The 20,222-nt window shown below is 43.1% G+C and overlaps 1 protein-coding gene across 2 annotated transcripts; it reads right to left on the bottom strand.

Moving 5' to 3' along the window:
• Window positions 1-1,215: 1,215 nt before the first annotated feature.
• LOC109890865 (macrophage-stimulating protein receptor) lies at window positions 1,216-19,890 on the bottom strand. Of its 2 annotated transcripts, none has more exons than XM_020482949.2 (21): window positions 19,737-19,890; window positions 14,761-16,076; window positions 8,420-8,596; window positions 7,983-8,105; window positions 7,574-7,744; window positions 7,189-7,352; window positions 6,928-7,063; window positions 6,700-6,836; window positions 6,347-6,526; window positions 5,782-5,878; window positions 5,416-5,634; window positions 4,943-5,089; window positions 4,276-4,432; window positions 3,929-3,997; window positions 3,629-3,829; window positions 3,277-3,363; window positions 2,981-3,162; window positions 2,745-2,854; window positions 2,468-2,633; window positions 2,215-2,351; window positions 1,216-2,025 (listed from the first exon to the last, which is right to left on the bottom strand). In XM_020482949.2, the coding sequence occupies exons 2-21, from the start codon at window positions 15,970-15,972 to the stop codon at window positions 1,794-1,796; spliced, it is 4,104 nt and encodes a 1,367-aa protein (XP_020338538.1). In that variant the 5' UTR covers window positions 15,973-16,076; window positions 19,737-19,890; the 3' UTR covers window positions 1,216-1,793. The 2 variants fall into 2 exon arrangements, with proteins under 2 accessions (XP_020338538.1, XP_020338537.1); XM_020482948.2 differs by having other exon boundaries at window positions 3,929-4,018; window positions 19,737-19,889.
• Between the last annotated feature and the right edge of the window lie 332 nt (window positions 19,891-20,222).

The following is a 20,222-nucleotide window of genomic DNA, read 5'->3' as shown; positions in this document are numbered from 1 at the left end:
CCATACAGACCTTCTCCAGATCATTCAGGTTTCGGGGCTGTCGCTGGGCAATACGGATTTTCAGCTCCCTCCAAAGATTTTCTATTGGGTTCAGGTCTGGAGACTGGCTAGGCCAACCCAGGACCTTGAGATGCTTCTTACGGAGCCACTCCTTAGTTGCTCTGGCCGTGGTTTTTTGGGTTGTTGTCATGCTAGAAGACCCAGCCACGAGCCATCTTCAATGCTCTTACTGAGGGAAGGAGGTTGTTGGCCAAGATCTCGCGATACATGGCCCCATCCATCCTCCCCTCAATACGGTGCAGTCATCCTGTCCCCTTTGCAGAAAAGCATCCCCAAAGAATGTTGTTTCCACCTCCATGCTTCACAGTTGAGATGGTGTTCTTGGGGTTGTACTCATCCTTTTCTTCCTCCAAACACAGCGAGTGGAGTTTAGACCAAAAAGCTCTATTTTTGTCTCATCAGACCACATGACCTTCTCCCATTCCTCCTCTGGATGATCCAGATGGTCATAGGCAAACTTTAGACGGGCCTGGACATGCACTGGCTAGAGCAGGGGGACCTTGCGTACGCTGCTGATTTCCTTACACAGCTCTCTGGTCTTGGCCATTGTGGAGAGGTTGGAGTTTGAATGAGTGTGTGGACAGGTGTCTTTTATACAGGTAACGAGTTCAAACAGGTGCAGTTAATATAGGTAATGAGTGGAGAACAGGAGGGATCCTTAAAGAAAAACTAACAGGTCTGTGAGAGCCGTAATTCTTACTGGTTGGTAGGTGATCAAATACTTATGTCATGCAATAAAATGCAAATTAATTACTTAAAAATCATAAAATGTGATTTTCTGGATTTTTGTTTTAGATTCCGTCTCTCACAGTTGAAGTGTACCTATGATAAAAAATTACAGACCTCTACATGCTTTGTCAGTAGGAAAACCTGCAAAATTGTCAGTGTATCAAATACTTGTTCTCCCCACTGTAGTTTCGCAAGCCAATTCTAACTAGCGCAATGACTGGAAGTCTATGTGTATCTACTAGAATGCTAGCAGATAACCATAGACAACGCTAGTTTGGTTCACTGAAATATCCTCTCAGAAGTATCAATGAGAATGACCAGTTCAGTCAATGGCCACATTCAGAACCATACATCAAATGACCATCAACACAAATGACCATCTCTAAGGCATATCTTTGGATGCCAGCAAAAAAAGTTAGAAAAATATGACGTGTGAAAATCCATCTGATTTAACATGACATGTTCAAATCATAGTCCTTAGTTATTATAACACAAAAACACATTTCAGACATACAGTATACTGTACATTCAGTTGTTCATATTTACAGCTGTGCTTCAGAAATGGAGAAGGTTCACTTGGTGTCCCATTATAAATACAATTTCTTCACCTGAAAATCGTCCTTAAAAAAAACCCACAAGTGCATTGAAAGTACAGACAAATATGATACAGTCATAATTTGTGTACTCACAAGGAAGGGGAAACTACATTGAAATTCAGTGTCAATGCTCACACAAGTCAACACATTTCACAAGGTCTTCTTAGTCAATAATCAATATTCTATTCCTTGTCAATCCAGTCTTGAGTAACAGAAGTGAAAAATGATTTCTGTGTACTAATATTGCGTTGTGGATGGGAATATGGGGAGCCCTCCATCTACGGTGAATGGTCATGCCCCCATCCGTGCCCTCTGACCACGCCCTACTGTCCTGGTCTGGTTTGGTCCAGTAAATTCTGGTATGGTATGGACCGGTCAGTTCTGTTGACCCCTGAGGCTCTGTGGTTCTCAGCTGGACACAACGCTGTCTGAGTCAGATCCAGAGGCTTCAGCCTCATCAGCAGAGGTGGTAAGGCCAGGGTAAGGCCGTGGCTGGTCCAGGTTGACGTAGGTCACCTTCAGGCTGATGTAGTGCTCTCCCTCCAGGCAGGACAAGATCTCTAGCACCTCCTGGCCCAGCGTGTGGAAGTCAGGCCTGAGCTCTGGCTCCGGGTCCCAGCACTCCAGCATGATGGAGTACCTGTAGAGAAACAACAGCGTAGAACAATGACAACAGCTGTCAACAACCATGACAGAGTTCCTAATGCAACAACAACAGCTATAAACGACTGTGATAGAATAGCTGTAGATCAGGAACGGGAAACTTTGATTGGGGTGATCCGCATGCCGCCGGTTGCCCGTTAAAATGATCTGACACTAGATCACTTACAAAGCATCAGGGCAGAACTGTGGTTGGTGCAGCCTGCGTCCCTTTAATAGAAAGTGAGTGATGTCATAGGGGTCCACTTCAGGATAGGGGCTCGCTCCTCTGGTCAACAGCTCCCACATCAGGACCCCAAATGACCACTGTGAAGACAAGGGATAAAGAGCTAGAAAACATTTACAAGAACTGGATCTCTAGCAAGTCCTGGACCAGGTTCATTTGGCTATAAGAAACTTGAAATCGAGTCATAATCCCTCACCACGTCTGACTTAGTGGTGAACTTCTGTGTCTGCAGGCTCTCTATGGCCATCCACTTGACTGGCAGCTTGGCCTTCCTGTGGTCCTGGATGCTGTAGTACTCCTTGTCGAACACATCTCTGGCCATGCCGAAGTCTGCCACCTTCACCGTAAACGTTTCATCAAGCCTAAAGAGACCGTAGATAATAGACAGACTTTGTCGATGGCACAGCCAGGTACTGGATTGAGAAATAGCAGAAACAAAACATTAACGAGTGATAGAGCTGCCCTGCACTTACATGCAGTTTCGAGCTGCCAGGTCTCTGTGTACAAACTTCTTCTGGGCCAGGTACTCCATCCCTTTGGCAACCTGTAGCCCAAAGCCAATCAGGTCTTTCACTGTTGGATTCTGGAGGAAGAGAGGTGACACAGGAGTCATTCATGAACAATATAAACGTATATTCGCTCTGACAAACTGACTAGTGGCTATACTTTGTTATTATGAAGTATGAGGAAGAGTAGGCCTTTAACGTACCCTCCTTTCACAGAGTATGAAGTGGCGCAGGTCTCCATGTTTCATATAGGGCAGCACCACAAGGGGGAGCCCCTCCTGAGGCAGCAGGATACCCAGCAGGGAGAGAACATTGGTGTGGTGGAACTCCTTCATCAGGATGCCCTCTCTCAGAAACTGCTCCACCTCCTCTAGGTCTGTGATCCCTGAGAGAGGGAGAATTGAACTATGTGTACCAAGCAGGACATACACCACAGATGACTAGCACAGTTGTGCTGGCATGAGAGCTCAGCCAAAGAAAATGAGAAGAATCCACTTACTGTTCAAAGACTTAACAGCACAGTGGATTAACTGTTCTTGGTTATTGTTGTCTGTCAGGTAGCCGTGGTACACAGTCCCAAAATGACCTGAATAACGACAAAATAACATCCGTGTTTTGGGGGATATGGCGCTAGTCTAGTTACATACTTTAAACTAAAACAAAGAAAAAAGAATGAACAGGTAAATGAGTGGAAACAGAAATAGATGGATTCTAATGAAGATGACGGCCAGACCCATTTTGCTTTTCTTAGTCAGTATCTGAGGAGGTCCCGATCTGTTTGGCATGACAATGACCATAGGAGTTGGCAAGACAGCACAAACAGATCTTGGAAGGGGCTATCCAGACCATACCTTTGCCGATGATCTGGTTGTGGTGAACATTGAGCCTGTCGGCTGGGATCAGGACGTCTTTGACCTCCTCCAGGAGCTCAGGTCTCAGGGTGTCCAATGAGATCAGAGGTGTGACTGAGGGGTCAAAGGTGGCAGCGTAGAGCAGGCTATGTAAGGCAATCCCTCCTGAGCCTGTCCTTTGGCTCACCTGGTTGGACCATTCTGGAGTACAGAGGGGACACGGCAAGAGAAACCATTGATTCATTGATATGAATCACAAGATTAATGAACCATAACAAATGTTCACTCCAAAGATCTCACCTTGTCGATAGTCACCTGTGGGGGATTGGTCAGGGTTGCTTCTTATCCGACTGCGGACAAACATCCTTGCTAAACCAGTGTCAACATGGGCTGAAATGTTTTCATCAACATAATGAATTACATTGCCTTATACAGTACATACTCAAAAACTTTAGATACCTAGCAGAAAATATGAAATGTCTTAAATGCACACATGGTAAGTTATTGCTTACATGACAACAATTGTTAAAGGCATAAAAATGTACGTCTGTCTAACCCGTGCTATCATTTAAGAGTACTGGTAAATGTACTGGTAGATGAAAGTACATCTTCTTGTAGCGTATTCCACACACAGTAACGGTTCTCACCTTTCTTCTTCCTCCTCACATGTTTCATGGTGATGAAGGCCATGGCAGCACCAACACACAACGCAATGACAATTCCAAACATGATAACCACTATGTTGGTGGTGTTGTTGACGAAGACCACCGTGCCCACCTCATAGGCACGCCCATTCACAGACACCTAGGACAAAAAAAACTGGATATTACTCACACCTTATTCTGGGATCAGTTTGATTATCACTTTAATTTAAGGACCAGTTTACTAATGGATTGATGGTTTGCTTTCAAGGTTAGGGTCAATTCCATTTAAATTCATTTAAGTAAACAGAAATTCAAATATCAATGTCTGTTAGCTCGCACGATTCTTGCCATTGTCCTTCGACCTCTCTCATCAACGAGCTCTTTTGTCCACAGGACTGCCGCTGACTGAATGTTTTTAGTTTGTCGCACCATTCGCGGGAAACCCTAGACTCAGGAGGGCGGCTGTTTTTGAGATACTGGAACCGGAGCGCCTAGCACCGACGATCATACCCCGCTCAAAGTCACTTAGGTCACTCGTTTTGCCCATTCTAACATTCAATTGAACAGTAACTGAATGCCTCAATGTCTGTCTGCCTGCTTTATAAGCCCCCCCCCCGGCTTAGACAATTAAGGATCAAGTTCAATTAAGTTAACCATTACAGTAGCTCACCATGACAGGCGAACCTTCCCTGGGGATGATGAGCTCCTTGGGGATCCTGCAGGTCAGTTCGTTGTCCAGCACTTGGACTCCGCAGTCCACACCTCCGATGGTCATTATGATCTCCATGCAGAGGCTCACCATGCTTAGCTTATTGTGCTGCAGAACATGGAAAAAACACTTAATGAGGAATTTATTGGAGCTTGAATATTGCTGGTTGAAATGACATCTTTAAAACCAGATTACTCACGATTTCAGTTGTAAACTGGTTGCAATGAAGTCATTTCAACCAGCTTTGCCCACTGGTACCTACGAAATCAACTACTCACACTACTTATACAACAACAATTGTGGTTAGATTTACCCATCAACCAATTGGTTAATCTAGAGTTACTGTAATGGTTGAAAACAATGATGATTAATTGACTGACTACGTAACTGTCTCTCTTGAAAGCTGAGTCCTGTGTGTATGATGGTGAACGTACATGCAGTGAAACCTCAGTCTGTCCAGGGCTCAGGCTCAGTACGTTGCCTTCATACTCAAAGGGGGTGATGCTGGCGTCTGGTTGGTATTCAAAGTTCTTCTTCACCAGATTGATGGCCCCGTCCATGCTGATATTAATAAAGCCCTTGTCTGTCTCATTTCTGGGGAAGACGGGGGCAAAGCACTCCATGTGCGTGGGGGTTGCTGTGCCGTTGCAGATCTGCGTTATGTTCGACACATCAAATAGTGTCAATAACAGTACTCTGGGGTCATTTAATCAAATAAAATCAAAGACTGGCATTTAAAGGATATTACCCCATCATAGGTTTATGAAGCCCAGAGTTGTGAGCCCTGCCGGATAACTTACACGCTGCAGAGACTTCTTCAGTTTGTTGGATTTGTAGTGGATGACAGTGTTGTACGCAGAGTCCAGATTTTTGCCTTTGATGATGATCTTGGATCCACTTAATCACAGGATTGAACAAGGAGGAAAACAAACACATAGAGACTCGGTGTTAGAGGTCAACGCTGCTGACTGTAGAAACCAGAGAAACCAGCACTATTTGCAGTTTATTCTCTATTATTATTCAAATGGTTGTGCCAGTTGCTGAAATGTGACCCAGAAAAGGCACAGCATTGTTACACAACAGGTCTTAGCTTGTTTATTTCTGTTGGCTAATCACATCCTCACTTAGGTTAACCTCATTGCCTCTAGAGAGATTGCAGATTTCCTGCACAGCCTGTTTTCCCTCAGCTAAATGTGTAGGCACTGCCCGGAATACATTTGACTTATCACCGTCTTCTTGGTCCGCATCAGCTGTGTGCAATTAACTGTTTTCTACAGTCCTATATAGCACATTTGCAGGTCAGTCAGCTAGGCCCAGAATGACACAGATGATGCCTAGTGGCTAGTATCCATTTGTATGACTTACCTTCGGAAGCTGCAGGCAGGCTGTATCTCAGTGATCACAGGGTTGCTCTTGTAGTGGAACATCTTGTTAGTGGACACCTGGGATTGGTCAATGACAACCCTCACGGGCACCTTCTTCACTGCTGCCACACCTTTAGACCGGCAGACTATGGAGGACGTGGTCCCCGTACCCTTAGAGATGCTGACAGAGACCCAGTAAGACAATAACATAATATTATGGACACTGATATAGATCTAGACAGAAACAGTAAAAGTCATATGTACTATAAAAAGGCACAGGTTCTACAGTTACAATGAGACACCCAGGCTGAGAGAGCAAATTGCACAGCTGAAACTGTAGATGCCCATAATTACCTCTTGATGGGGCAGTCCTGGTCTCCTATAGACACAGTCTTAATCATCCCAGCATTCAAGTGAGGCCCTGTCAGTGTGACCAAAGTCCCCCCTACCTGAGGCCCGTAGTCAGGCATGATTTCTGTGATACTTGGCTCCTGGATAGAATTGTAGACATTAGAGTGGATGAAATACATTGTTTTGAATAAAAGGTTGTGTCAACAGTCAAACAAATGTAATCCTCCTCACCACAAAAGTGAACCCTGTAATTTGAGCCTGCCCTTGGATTGAGTAGCGTCCCTCCACCTTCCCCTCATGCACTTCCACGGTGATGTTGAGATCCTGGTATGGGCCTGTAACATTAGGGTGAATGCTACACACCAGCCTAGGAGTGGTCAGGGTGAAAGATCAGTGTTGACTACAGCCTCAATAATAACAAAGCTATGAGGTCATTTGACAGAGTTGATTTGAAGCTTGGATGTCTCCATGCATTCTGTATCTGTTACTTACTGTGTGCTGTTGCTCTTCTCTGACAGTACAGTGCAGGGGGTCTCTCCCACCCTCACCAGGTGGGTCTCCTTGCTGATGATGGCTGGTCTTATAGGAGACTGGAACTCCCAGCCACACAGCTTAAGTTCTGTCTCACCATTAGGGGGAGCTGTCTTAGGGAAAAACTGAATCCCCCCATACAATACGATCAGAAAAACATGATGCAGTTGATATTTCCTCAAATGCTTTACACATTTTCTTCAAATGCTCAACTACTCACTTTCAAATATTCTATTAACAATGTGTCAGTTTCTTCGACCCATGTGGTGGTCGTTGTTCTGACATTTATAACAGAGGATCAGTTTAAAAAGAGCCACTCCCTACTCCGGCCCCCAAGCAGTCTTACCTCTGTGATGAAGGGAGGACAGGACTCATTCTTCCACTGGGCGGGGCACTCCTCCTGCCTGGAGCACACCGCCGAGCACCAGCCACACCCTGTAAACCTGGGCGCCGCCAGGCATGTGGAGCAGGTTAGAAAGTGTTTACATCCGGGCCCTTTAGGAGACACACTGAACATCTGTTACAAAGAAAGAGGAAGAGAGAGGTGAAGAGAGGGGGAGAGAGGGAAGAGAGAGGGGGAAGAGAGGAAGAGAGAGAGGTGAAGAGAGGGGGAGAGAGGGAAGAGAGGAAGAGAAAGAAAAGAAAGGGAGCGGGAAATAAATTGTTACAGTGTATTCTCTGCCTTTAGAAATCAAAAGTAAAACAAATAAGCAAAGTGGGGGTAATGAGCACTTATGACTGAATAGAAAAGGCACCTTATTTCCAACCACGAAGAGCAAGGACTCGTTGGATTGCACAGCAGCTTTCCTGGACACTTCTGTTTCCTCACCCAGAGAATAGTTGGCAAAGATGATGGGACTTGACCTCCTCAGGATGAGCTACAACAGTCAAAGACACTACAGTTATATCCCTGAGCCATGGCAGACCTGTGAAAGGAATGGATTTATAATATGTTCTACTTAGGTTGGTTAACGTGCTGAGAGAGCTAATGATCTTCATTGGAAAAAAACTGATTGTATATATGAGGAAAGACATGCACATGGTACAATTTTTAGCTCAATTTACCACCACTTTTACTGAATATGAATTCATGAAATAGACACTGTAATTTCATATTCTCCTACTAGACACCTCAGTGACTTTACTGTACTGCAACACAAACACACTAAACACATAGACACAGTGAGTGTACCTGCAGCAGCCTGCCGTCCTTGGTGCCAATGTGTGCCACAGTGTTGTCCCCGATGATGGTAACCAACACTGAGGTGAGCAGGACGTTGTTCATGTACCTGTTGAAGAGGTCCACCCTGTAGTAGGGTTTAGACACTAGGGTGGGACTTTCCCTGCACGTGGCATTGTTCTCTGAGCTCTGCACACACAACACACATAGAGACAACAACATTACTCATACTGACTGACTGACTACTCCGACATGAGTACTCATTTCACACAATTTCCACTTCCCTTTTTAGATTGGTTGATTAAAATGGTGAATACACAGATTTATTTTACATGACATAGTTTTTCTATTTTTTTTATTTAGCCTTTATTTAACTAGGCAAGTCAGTTAAGAACAAATTCTTATTTACAATGACGGCCTACCCCGGCAAAACCCTAAACGACGCTAGGCAAAATGTGCGCCGCCCTATGGGATGCCCAATCACAGCCACTTGTGATACAGCCTGGAATCGAACCAGGGTCTGGAGGAGGAGGAGGTTCCAATCATCTTTCTGTAGGCTTACAATATTTATTTCTCAACTTTCATAATATTAAGCATATTATTTTGCTTTACAACAGGAGTATAGCCTGCCTGGCATGAAAATGAATAATGAGAAAAGCGTCCTCCATCCGCTATTTAAGTACATAGATGACATAGATGACATGTATGTTTGTTCCACTTCCCCTGTATTGAGACGGGTGTATGATAATGGTCCATTCTAAATCCAAATTCACACATATATTATTTAGTATACGTAAAGACAACATTAAATCAGGAATAGTCTAATGGGTGACAATATTAGCCTATCCCTTGTGAATGACATATTATCACTTTTTCAAATCGTAGTCGCACACCTCATGTAGCCTAGCCCATATGCCGATATGTTTTGATAAGGATTATATCACAACTAAAAAAACATAGCAGAGCTCAAGCCTTTCAAGCAACTTTTTAAAAATCATCATCATTAGAGTCACATCATGCTGTCTTAGAGTGTATAACAAATAGCCCAACTTTTGTAGAGTTGCATAAATAACTCTAAATTAAACATTTAGGAGGACCTGTTTCTTTGTTAACAGTTCAACACAGAATAGCCTCATGTCCCTCAAATCGTTAGGATGAAATATCCTTTCTATTTTATTTAGTTATGTTCAATTGTATTCTTCATTCTTCATAATCATTTAAAATAATGCCACGGAATTCTAAGAAAATCTGCTTAATGAACTAGTGTCGCCCACAGCCATATGGCACAGCCAGATCAGGGCCTAACATAAGGACAACTCAGAGTATGGTATTCTGTTCTTCTGAAATAGACTACATTTTCTTCATATCATGCTTCTTTAGACCTGTCTAAAATAAATCATGGATTTATTGTGATGGTGTAGGCTATACTAAATGGATTCGTTAGACTTTTTAAAATGTAGATGTCCCAAAGGTCTCCTTCAGTGGCTTGTAGGCTATACATGGAAGTCGGGAGATGCTAAATGTGTTCATGTAAATTAACGGTCAATTTAACGTGAGGCAGGCAGTTATTTGTTTGACAATAACCGGCTGACAAAACGTCATGACCGCCACAGCACTAGTCACAACATTTCTCAATGTATAGTGTGTCAACCAATCAGCTATGCGGCCTGACTTGTTTGCCATCACTTTTGCATCATTTCTTTTAACCATACACTTTTTCAATTCATCATCAGTCCAGAGGACTCTAATAGTTCTCACCGTTAATTTCTTAACAGGTGCATGCTTGTCAACAATTGTCATGAATAAAACAAATTAAATACTTCCAGTGCTGCATCTGGATTCACTTAATGATACACATCAGACCAACACATTTTCTTCTTTTTTTTTAAATACATATGTAACAAATGTGTCCTGAGGATTTTTTTCTTCATCATCTCTGATAAATGACTTTAGGTCCACTTTGGCTTTCCTTGTTATTGCCACAATGTTACGGTCACTACAGCCAATGGGACCTGATATTGCTTTGGAGCAAAGCTCCTCAGCATTATTGAAGATATGATCCATGCATGTGGATGTCACAGATCCAACACTACTGGTATCCACTCTAGTTGTTTGAGTGATAACCTATTACAGCCATTAGTCCCAGTTAGAAGCTTCCTCCTGAGAGGACAGCTAGTTGCTAACCAGTCACTGTTCAGGTCACCCAGAAAATAAAGCTCTCCGTTAAGATCACACACTCCATCAAGCATTTCACACACATGATCTACATAGATACTGACTGTTAGCCCTTGCTAGCCTACAGCAGCACCCTAAAAGAATAGGCTTTAGAGGAGTCAGGTGAACCTGCAATCACAACACTTGACATGAGAACTTCTCTAAGCATTACAGAGATATGGCTCTGAATATATACAGAAACACCTCCCCTATAGCCATTCCTGTCTCGTCTGTTGATGTTATCTCCTTGTATTGCTACAACTGTATCATCATAGGAATTATCTAAGGGAGTCTCAGAAATGGGAAATATATTAATATTATCTGATGTTAGCAAGTTATTGATTTCCTGAACTTTATTTCTAAGGCTACATATACAGTGGGGAGAACAAGTATTTAAAACACTGCCGATTTTGCAGGTTTTCCTACTTACAAAGCATGTAGAGGTCTCAAATTTTTTATCATAGGTACACTTCAACTGTGAGAGACGGAATCTAAAACAAAAATCCAGAAAATCACATTGTATGATTTTTAAGTAATTCATTTGCATTTTATTGCATGACGTTAGTATTTGATACATCAGAAAAGCAGAACGTAATATTTGGTACTGAAACCTTTGTTTGCAATTACAGAGATCATAAGTTTCCTGTAGTTCTTGACCAGGTTTGCACACACTGCAGCAGGGATTTTGGCCCACTCCTCCATATAGACCTTCTCCAGATCCTTGAGGTTTCGGGGCTGTCGCTGGGCAATACGGACTTTCAGCTCCCTCCAAAGATGTTCTATTGGGTTCAGGTCTGGAGACTGGCTAGGCCACTCCAGGACCTTGAGATGCTTCTTACGGAGCCACTCCTTAGTTGCTCTGGCTGTGTGTTTCGGGTCGTTGTCATGCTGGAAGACCCAGCCACGACCCATCTTCAATGCTCTTACTGAGGGAAGGAGATTGTTGGCCAAGATCTCACGATACATGGCCCCATCCATCCTCCCTTCAATACGATGCAGTCGTCCTGTCCCCTTTGCAGAAAAGCATCCCCAAAGAATGATGTTTCCACCTCCATGCTTCACGGTTGGGATGGTGTTCTTGGGGTTGTACTCATCCTTCTTCTTCCTCCAAACACGGCAATTGGAGTTTAGACCAAAAAGCTCTATTTTTGTCTCATCAGACAACATGACCTTCTCCCATTCCTCCTCTGGATCATCCAGATGGTCATTGGCAAACTTCAGACTGGCCTGGACATGCTCTGGCTTGAGCAGGGGGACCTTGCGTGCGCTGCAGGATTTTAATCCATGATGGCGTAGTGTGTTACTAATGGTTTTCTTTGAGACTGTGGTCCCAGCTCTCTTCAGGTCATTGACCAGGTCCTGCCGTGTATTTCTGGGCTGATCACTCACCTTCCTCATGATCATTGATGCCCCATGAGGTGAGACCTTGCATGGAGCCCCAGACCGAGGGTGATTGACCGTCATCTTGAACTTCTTCCATTTTCTAATAATTGTGCCAACAGTTGTTGCCTTCTCACCAAGCTGCTTGCATATTGTCCTGTAGCCCATCCCAGCCTTGTGCAGGTAGACAATTTGAACACTGATGTCCTTACACAGCTCTCTGGTCTTGGCCATTGTGGAGAGGTTGGAATATGTTTGATTGAGTGTGTGGACAGGTGTCTTTTATACAGATAACGAGTTCAAACAGGTGCAGTTAATACAGGTAATGAGTGGAGAACAGGAGAGCTTCTTAAAGAAAAACTAACAGGTCTGTGAGAGACGGAATTCTTACTGGTTGGTAGGTGATCAAATACTTATGTCATGCAATAAAATGCAAGTTAATTACTTAAAAATCATACAATGTGATTTTCTGGATTTTTGTTTTAGATTCCGTCTCTCACAGTTGAAGTGTACCTATGATAAAAATGACAGATCTCTACATGCTTTGTAAGTAGGAAAGTCTGCAAAATTGGCAGTGTATCAAATACTTGTTCTCCCCACTGTATTAATAAAGCCTTTTCTTGTGTAGCTTATCAGAGATGGACATACTTTTGAAAAGAACAAAAAAAGCAATAGACCAAAAAAAACACTGCTCCGCATGGGGACTGTTGTTGCTAAACACATTGCTCTGGACGCTTAAGTAGCTTTAATAAGGTTCATTAAGTGAGTTCATTAAGAGTTTATGTATATCCCAAAGTTGGGACAATTACCACATTGTTATAATATTTAAATAATGTTATACTTTTTTATATAAAAAATTATATTAAATGTGCAAAAATATAGATTTTTCTTAATTTTCAGTTTATAACCTTAACATGATGAAAATGAATGAGATTTACTCTCACGGGCCAAAAAGAACTCTGAAACCAATAGGCCACGTTTTTGGATTACACAATTTTACAATTTTCTTAACATTTAACCTTCAATTGGGTTTCTATTCACTTTTATGCTGAGTTGACCCAGCAGATGGGTATATTTTATGTAATCCTTAGTTTATTTTCAGGAGGCGTGGCCTATTGGGTGTGTGGCTTCCAGATAGGTATTTTTGGCCACTTCTTCATGTTTGTGCACTGCAAATGTACCTTTCCCTTCAATATTTTTGCACATTACATAATTTAATAGAAGAAAAACATGAATAACATTATTTCAACAGCAAAACAAAATGGTAACTATCCCAACACTGGGATACGCATAGGCCCTTGAAGAAATAAACTTGTGTAATCGACATTGAGATACAAAAGTGTCAGTGCTCAACTTTAACTTGTGTTGACAATATAACAGAACAGATGAAGTGGAATCAAATTTACTCTCACAGTTGGTCAAATATAACAATCTGAAAGTAACTCCCCTACTAAGCCATGCCTTCAGTCTTCTGATCTAACACGGTGGATCATAGCTCAAGTGACCCAACTGGCTGGGTCAAAAATAACCCAACTTGTGTTCTGTCCACTTTTTACCCAGCACTGGGTTGTTTTTAACCCAGAATTTTTGTTGAGTACTCATACAAATACTATAATCCATTGAAATGTTTAACATTGACAATATGGCTGGCTGTTTAACTTTTGTAACAGTGTACTTTATTGACTTAAACACTAATGACAGTACTGACGAACGACAGCAGACAACTCATGGCGTCATCCACTTAAAACACCTCAGAGATGGAATAAGTGGAGTATCCCTTCCTGTAAAACAGTAACCCTACAAACACTGTTCTTCCTCTATTGGTTGAGTCAGACAGTAAAATGCTTTGAGGTGACACAGCTACTTTAAATGGAGGCCATTCCCTGCCCCTTGCTCTTTCCGGTGCTCGCTCTCCCTGTGTCTGGTGTGCCTGTTTCCATGCACTCATACAAAACGTGTAGGAGCCAGGCGCAGGGATACACTCCCTCCCCCTTCACATTCCGTCTCTTTATCAACACCATTTATAACCTCTGAGTTGGCACACCGTACCTGCAGGTGTATACATCGTTCTATGAGCTCATAGTTGTCAAGTTTACGAGTCACCACACCTTGACAGCGGATATTACACAGCCAAACACATTTCTTTCTTTTTTTAAATGAATACAGTTTTTTGAATGCAGCTGCTGTCTATTTGTCCAACTATCCATACACTACATTTCCAATTCATCTTCTTCAAAGTAATAATTAATGTCACACTTTAACCTAGTCATAGTCATAATATTATTAAACAGTTTAATTTGTTTTTGTCAAACATAGGGCATCATACAATAGGTCAAGTCTAACCTAACCCAACATAGTTAAGATTTCAGGAACAGCGATAGCAGGGCTTTCATGTACTAAGGCAGTATCAACAGTTCCGACCCTTACAATCATGGTTATTACCATGTGTTGAAACTCAACAGAGCAGAACAACAGTGTGGCAATGTGCTGGTGAGATCTGACTCATTCACCCCTCCCTCCCTCTCTTCCTCCCTCCCTTCCTCCCTGTTCTCACACACCTGACTTCCTCCTCTCATAGTACTGGGACTTCTAACAGACAATGCAATAAGAATAACCTATATCAGTCCAATGACATAGTCATTTTGGACTGTTGAATATCAATCAAACTATTACATATTCCTGTCTACCATCAGGCTTCACCAACTACCTAACTGAAGCCCTGGCAGAGCAGAAGAGAGTGGAGTAGGCCTGTCACTGACCTCATGAGGGCAGCTCTCGCAGAGCTGGAAGTGGCAGAGCCCCCTGGAAAGCTGCTCTGGACTGGAGCTGCAGCAGTCCTCCACTCCCTCATCAATGGCCCTGTTCACGTAGTCAATTGGGAAGGCACACAGGGCTGAGTTACTGTAGGGCTTCCCAGAGTCATCTGTCTCTGCAAACACCCCATAGAGAATGTCATCCTTCTCCCCCACTCCTAGCTCGTCTGCCAGCTCCTTCCCGGCCCGGCTGAAGTGGGCCGCCTGCAGCCTGTTATAAACCACGTCCTCGAACACCTTGCTCCCTGTCCTTCTCCTCCTCCGCCTGCGTTTGGGCTCGAAGCGACACTCCAGCACCAGCTCACGGTACATCCACACCTCTGTGTCCTTCACCGGAAGACGGCCCAGACGCGTTTGATACAGAGAGGAGTCCAGGAAGTTCTCCCTCTGGACAGACAGAAAGTAGACATAATCCTGTGTGGAGAAGCTGTAGATGTAATCGATCCGGTAGGAGTTCTGTAGTTGAGGGAGCACGGTCAGACCCCTCATTACCATGTCAAAGCCATCCAGGGTCGACAGCGGCCGGCGCACCGATATGGACAATCTGCCGTACCTCTGTGCCACACTCTCATTGAGTGTAGCCACTACAAAGAAATAGGTTGTGTAGCCTTGCTCCACGATGATGACCTCAGTGCCCAGGGGGCTGGCCAGGCAGTCAGGGCAGTCGGAGGGTGAGTTAGCATCCTGCCTGAAGAGACATTCAGATTTAGGTGGGGTACCGTTAGAGTTAATTTCATGTAAGTAACAGACCCCATGCTGAGAGCTCCCACAGGAGTATAGAGAGGTAAGATAAGATGATGAGTCCAAGAGCAGGACCTCATTGTTCGTGTCCACTGAGTCCTCAGGATCAGTCTCAATGCCACACAGGCCACAGGTCTGACACTCTGGGATGCCCACTGGGCCTGTCCTCAGCTCCCATAACTTACTGAGCCTATTACTCACTGCCTCAATGACATTCTGAGAAGCCACATAAACCTCAGGCTCGTACGGGTTGATCACTATGTTCTGGATGGGTTTAGCTGTCTGGAAGTGGGGTATTGAGTAGCTAACGTTGAAATCCACCTCCTTGCGAGGGGTCCTGGGACAGGTGTACAGTCCTGAGGCTTTGAGGGTTTGTATCCACATGCATGTCACCAGGAAGGTGGCCCAGGGGACCATCGCCACTCCACACCACACTGTTACTGCTACTGTCTGTTACCTACAGCCACGAGAACAGGAGATTTCTCCTCTCCTTCTGAACATTCTGGGGAACAGCAGAAGCTCTGTGAGGAGAGAGAGAGAGAGTTAGAGAAAGAGAGAACAGTCTGTAGCACCCGGCCTCACCCTACTAGAATCTGAAGTCAAATGTCTACTGTTTGCTGATGATCAGCAAACAGCAGCACCTAGATCTTCTTCAGAGATTCTGTCAGACCTGGGCCCTGACATTAAATCTCAGTAAGACAAAAATAATGGTGTTCCAAAAAAGGCCCAATTGCCAGGACCACAAATACAAATTCCATATAGACACTGTTGTCCTACAGCACATGAAAAACTAAACATACCTCGGCCTAAACATCAGCGCCACAGGTAACTTCAACAAAGCTGTGAACAATCTGAGATCCAAGTCAAGAAGGGCCTTCTACGCCATCAAAAGGAACATAAAATTTGACATACCAATTAGGATCTGGCTAAAAACAGTTGAATCAGTTATAGAACCTATTGCTCTTTATGGTTGTGAGGTCTGCGGTCCGCTCACCAAGCAAGAATTCACAAATTGGGACAAACACCAAATTGAGTCTCTGCATGCAGAATTCTGAAATAATATCCTCCATGTACAACGTAAAACACCAAATAACACATGCAGAGCAGAATTAGACCGATACCCGCTAATGATCAAAATCTAGAAAATAGTCATTCAATTCTACAACCACCTAAAAAGGAAATTGATTCCCAAACATTCCATAACAAAGACATCACCTACAGAGAGATAAACCTGGAGAAGAGTCCCCTAATCAAGCTGGTCCTGGGGCTCTGTTCACAAACAGACCTCACAGAGCCCCAGGACAGCAACACAATTAGACCAAACCAAATCATGAGAAAACTAAAAGATAATTACTTGATACATTAGAAAGAATTAACAAAAAAACTGAACTAGAATGCTATTTGGCCTTAAACAGAGAGTAAGTACACAGTGGCAGAATACCTGACCATTGTGACTGACACAAAATTAAGGAAAGCTTTGACTATGTACAAACTTAGTGAGCATAGCCTTGATAGCGAGAGACCACCGTAGTCAGACCTGGCTCTCAAGAGAAGACAGGCTATGTGTACACTGCCCACAAAATGAGATGAATACTGAACAACACTTCCTAACCTCCTGCCAAATGTATAACCATAGACACATATTTCCCTCAGATTAGACAGACCCACAAATTTTGATAAACTCCCATATCTATAGTGTGAAATACCACAGTGTGCCATCACAGCAGCAAGGTTTGTGACCTGTTGCCACAAGAAAAGGGCAACCAGTGAAGAACAAGCACCATTGTAAATACAACCCATATTTACGTTTATTTATTTTCCCTTTTGTATTTGAACATCGTTACAATACTGTATATAGCCATAATATGACATCTGATATGTGTACTGTTTATTTCACTTGCTTTGGCAATGCAAACATATTCTATGTATCCTTTATTTAACTAGGCAAGTCAGTTAAGAACAAATTCTCATTTACAATGACTGCCTACCCCAGCCAAACACTAACCCAGACAACACTGGGCCAATTGTGCACCACCCTATGGGACTCCCAGTCACAGCCAGTTGTGATACAGCCTGGAATCGAACCAAGGTCTGTAGTGATGCCTCTAGCGCTGATATGCAGTGCCTTAGACCGCTAATGCCCATTGAACTGAATTGAGAGACAGAGCAAAAAAGAGAAAAAAAGAGAGAAAGAAAGACAGCTAGAGAGAAAAAGAGAAGTGTGGGCGTGAACTAAACAGAGAACTACAGTGGCTTGATATATTCAGCTTTTTAAACTGAGGGATGAGACATTTAATGACCAGTGAGTCACAGTTTTGTTTACTTTGCTCTCCCTACATGTGTTGTAAAAGAGACAGATAGTATTGGGTATTACTGTGGGATGGGAAGGTTTGCTAATTCAATCTGTGGTTGAGAGAGTGGTTTTTTGTACTAACATTTTCAACATGATTTCATATTTATCCAAACAGATTCGTATGCATGACTTAAATGTGTGAGTAGCAGTCCAGACGGAGTCATTCGGGTTGCGCTTTATGGGAAATGCCAACTTGTTCAAAGTTGGCCAAAACAAAACATGCACCATGTTGACATAACTGGAAATGTACTGTGTTTTTCTGTCTCGTTTTTACCTCAACTAAAAAATAATGCCGAACACTTTGTGTAACCCGATTTCATACGTTTCATTACATTGTCTGATATATTTCATGTAGAAAAATATCCTGTCAGAATGAAAGCGAGATTTAGTACAGATTTGGTTCAATCGGTCATCCTCATGAGCCCTTCCCAGCTAGCTAGTTTATGCTGGTGAGCTGGAAACAATAGCAGCATGGGGCTAGTTAACTTTTTTTGTATATAAAAAAAAAAGTTAACTTGTAGTATTGGTCACCATCTGGATGTCAATTTGGGCACCAGGCGTGTCCATATCGACTCCCGTACGACCGAGCAGCGTACCATGCCAATTAACGTAGCTAATGTAACGACAAAAACCCGTGGCGAATTACCAATGCAATGGTGTTGTTTTATGTAGTTTCTTCGCGCTGGGCAGCTGTATCACATGTCATCGGACGTAACGTGGCCATTTTTTTCTCTCCATCCCACTGTATTTCATGTTGATTATGATAGCAGCCTATATTATAATGAACTTGCATTGGTCGTAAACATTTGGATGTCACCGTGATACAGTATAACGTCGCTGCTCAATGGGGAACGTTTGCGCTGCATGCCGGCGACACAACACCACCCGGCAGTGTCCTTCACTCCCGTTTAGCGGAGCACTGCTGTTTGGAAGTAACGAGATAGTGTAGACTATCACCCCATACAGAACCAATCAGTCGATATAACAGGGTGACAGCTAAAGCACACGGTTTCTTATAAACAGAGGTGCAACATCCGGGAACGCTTGCGAAACAGACCGGGCCAGGGCTTGGGGTTTGAGAAGTCAATGAGATACGTGAAAAATTCATCCTTAGTTGTTCATTTTCTCGAAATCGAAAGGTGCAACCTAGATTCGAGGCAATATCTTAAGTAGTTGAACATGGTGTTACTCCAACCTCGCAAAAAAAAAACGTTATATCGAATGAGTGCCTTTGATTCGACGGCCTTGGGTATGCTTAGTTCGGTTAACAGCCAACGTCGCCATGACAGGTGTGGTCGGGGATTTCTATTGGGAGTGCCAATCTAAAAACTGTCTTTGGCTAAAGCGAGATTTAAAAACATATTTTACAACTACGACATTTAATATATACATTTTTGTACAAATCATTTTAAAAAAAAGAACTATTACTCCGATAAAAACTGAATGATTCCGAACACTCCCAAATCCCAATGTAAGACAGACAAGTTTCAAATTATGAAGAATGACTGAACCGAGTCGGTTCGTCCCAACTCTCAGCTGCCTAACATATGTGATCAATTTGGGCACCAGGCGTGTCCATATAGTTCCCCCCGAACGACAGAGCAGCGTGAGAATTAGTGTGATTTGCTATTTTGCCTAATACGTCATATAAAAGTACATTATAGATGGAACAATCTCATTCCGTATGAATAGATAACAGAAGGAGAGAAAAATACTACGTATAGCCCAACAACCGGCATGCATGTTTAAGACCATTTATAAACACATTTTAAAGCACTGAATTGGTGTAAAGTCATATGCCAGTCAGATTGCCATTAACATTACATACCTGGGTGCATAAATTATGCCGCGCATCCAAGTTTAACTGAAAAAATCTTGATTCCCAGACACAACACCAGTTGTCTAGTTGTAAGTGGCACTATTACACGTTTTTCAGTTCTGTGCGAAATGATGGAGCAATTTCAGAAATTACGTGTGGGACAAGGCAAGGTTCCTTGCCTCACATGCCCCGCCTACGGCAATGAAGTATGTACTGGTTTTGATTGCACAATCTCAGTTCTGAGGTTTCTTTTCTTTCCTATGTAACATCCAGATGACTTTTTACTCTCATCATCTGAAGTCACTTCAAGGACAACCATTTTCACATTCACTCTTCCGGGTAACAGGAAACCCAACATTCCCAAGTACAGTATGTCCCAAGCATTCTTGGCAGAAGGAATGCTGCTGTGGGGTAGGCCTGTCTGCATACAGTTCCCAGACATGCATTGCTAACAGAAGAAAGACCAACACATCCCAGGAATGAATGTGCAGTCTC

Source organism: Oncorhynchus kisutch, linkage group LG5 (genome assembly GCF_002021735.2).
Source record: "Oncorhynchus kisutch isolate 150728-3 linkage group LG5, Okis_V2, whole genome shotgun sequence".
NCBI classification, from domain to species: Eukaryota; Metazoa; Chordata; class Actinopteri; order Salmoniformes; family Salmonidae; genus Oncorhynchus; species Oncorhynchus kisutch.
This window is presented reverse-complemented; position numbering and strand designations above follow the sequence as displayed.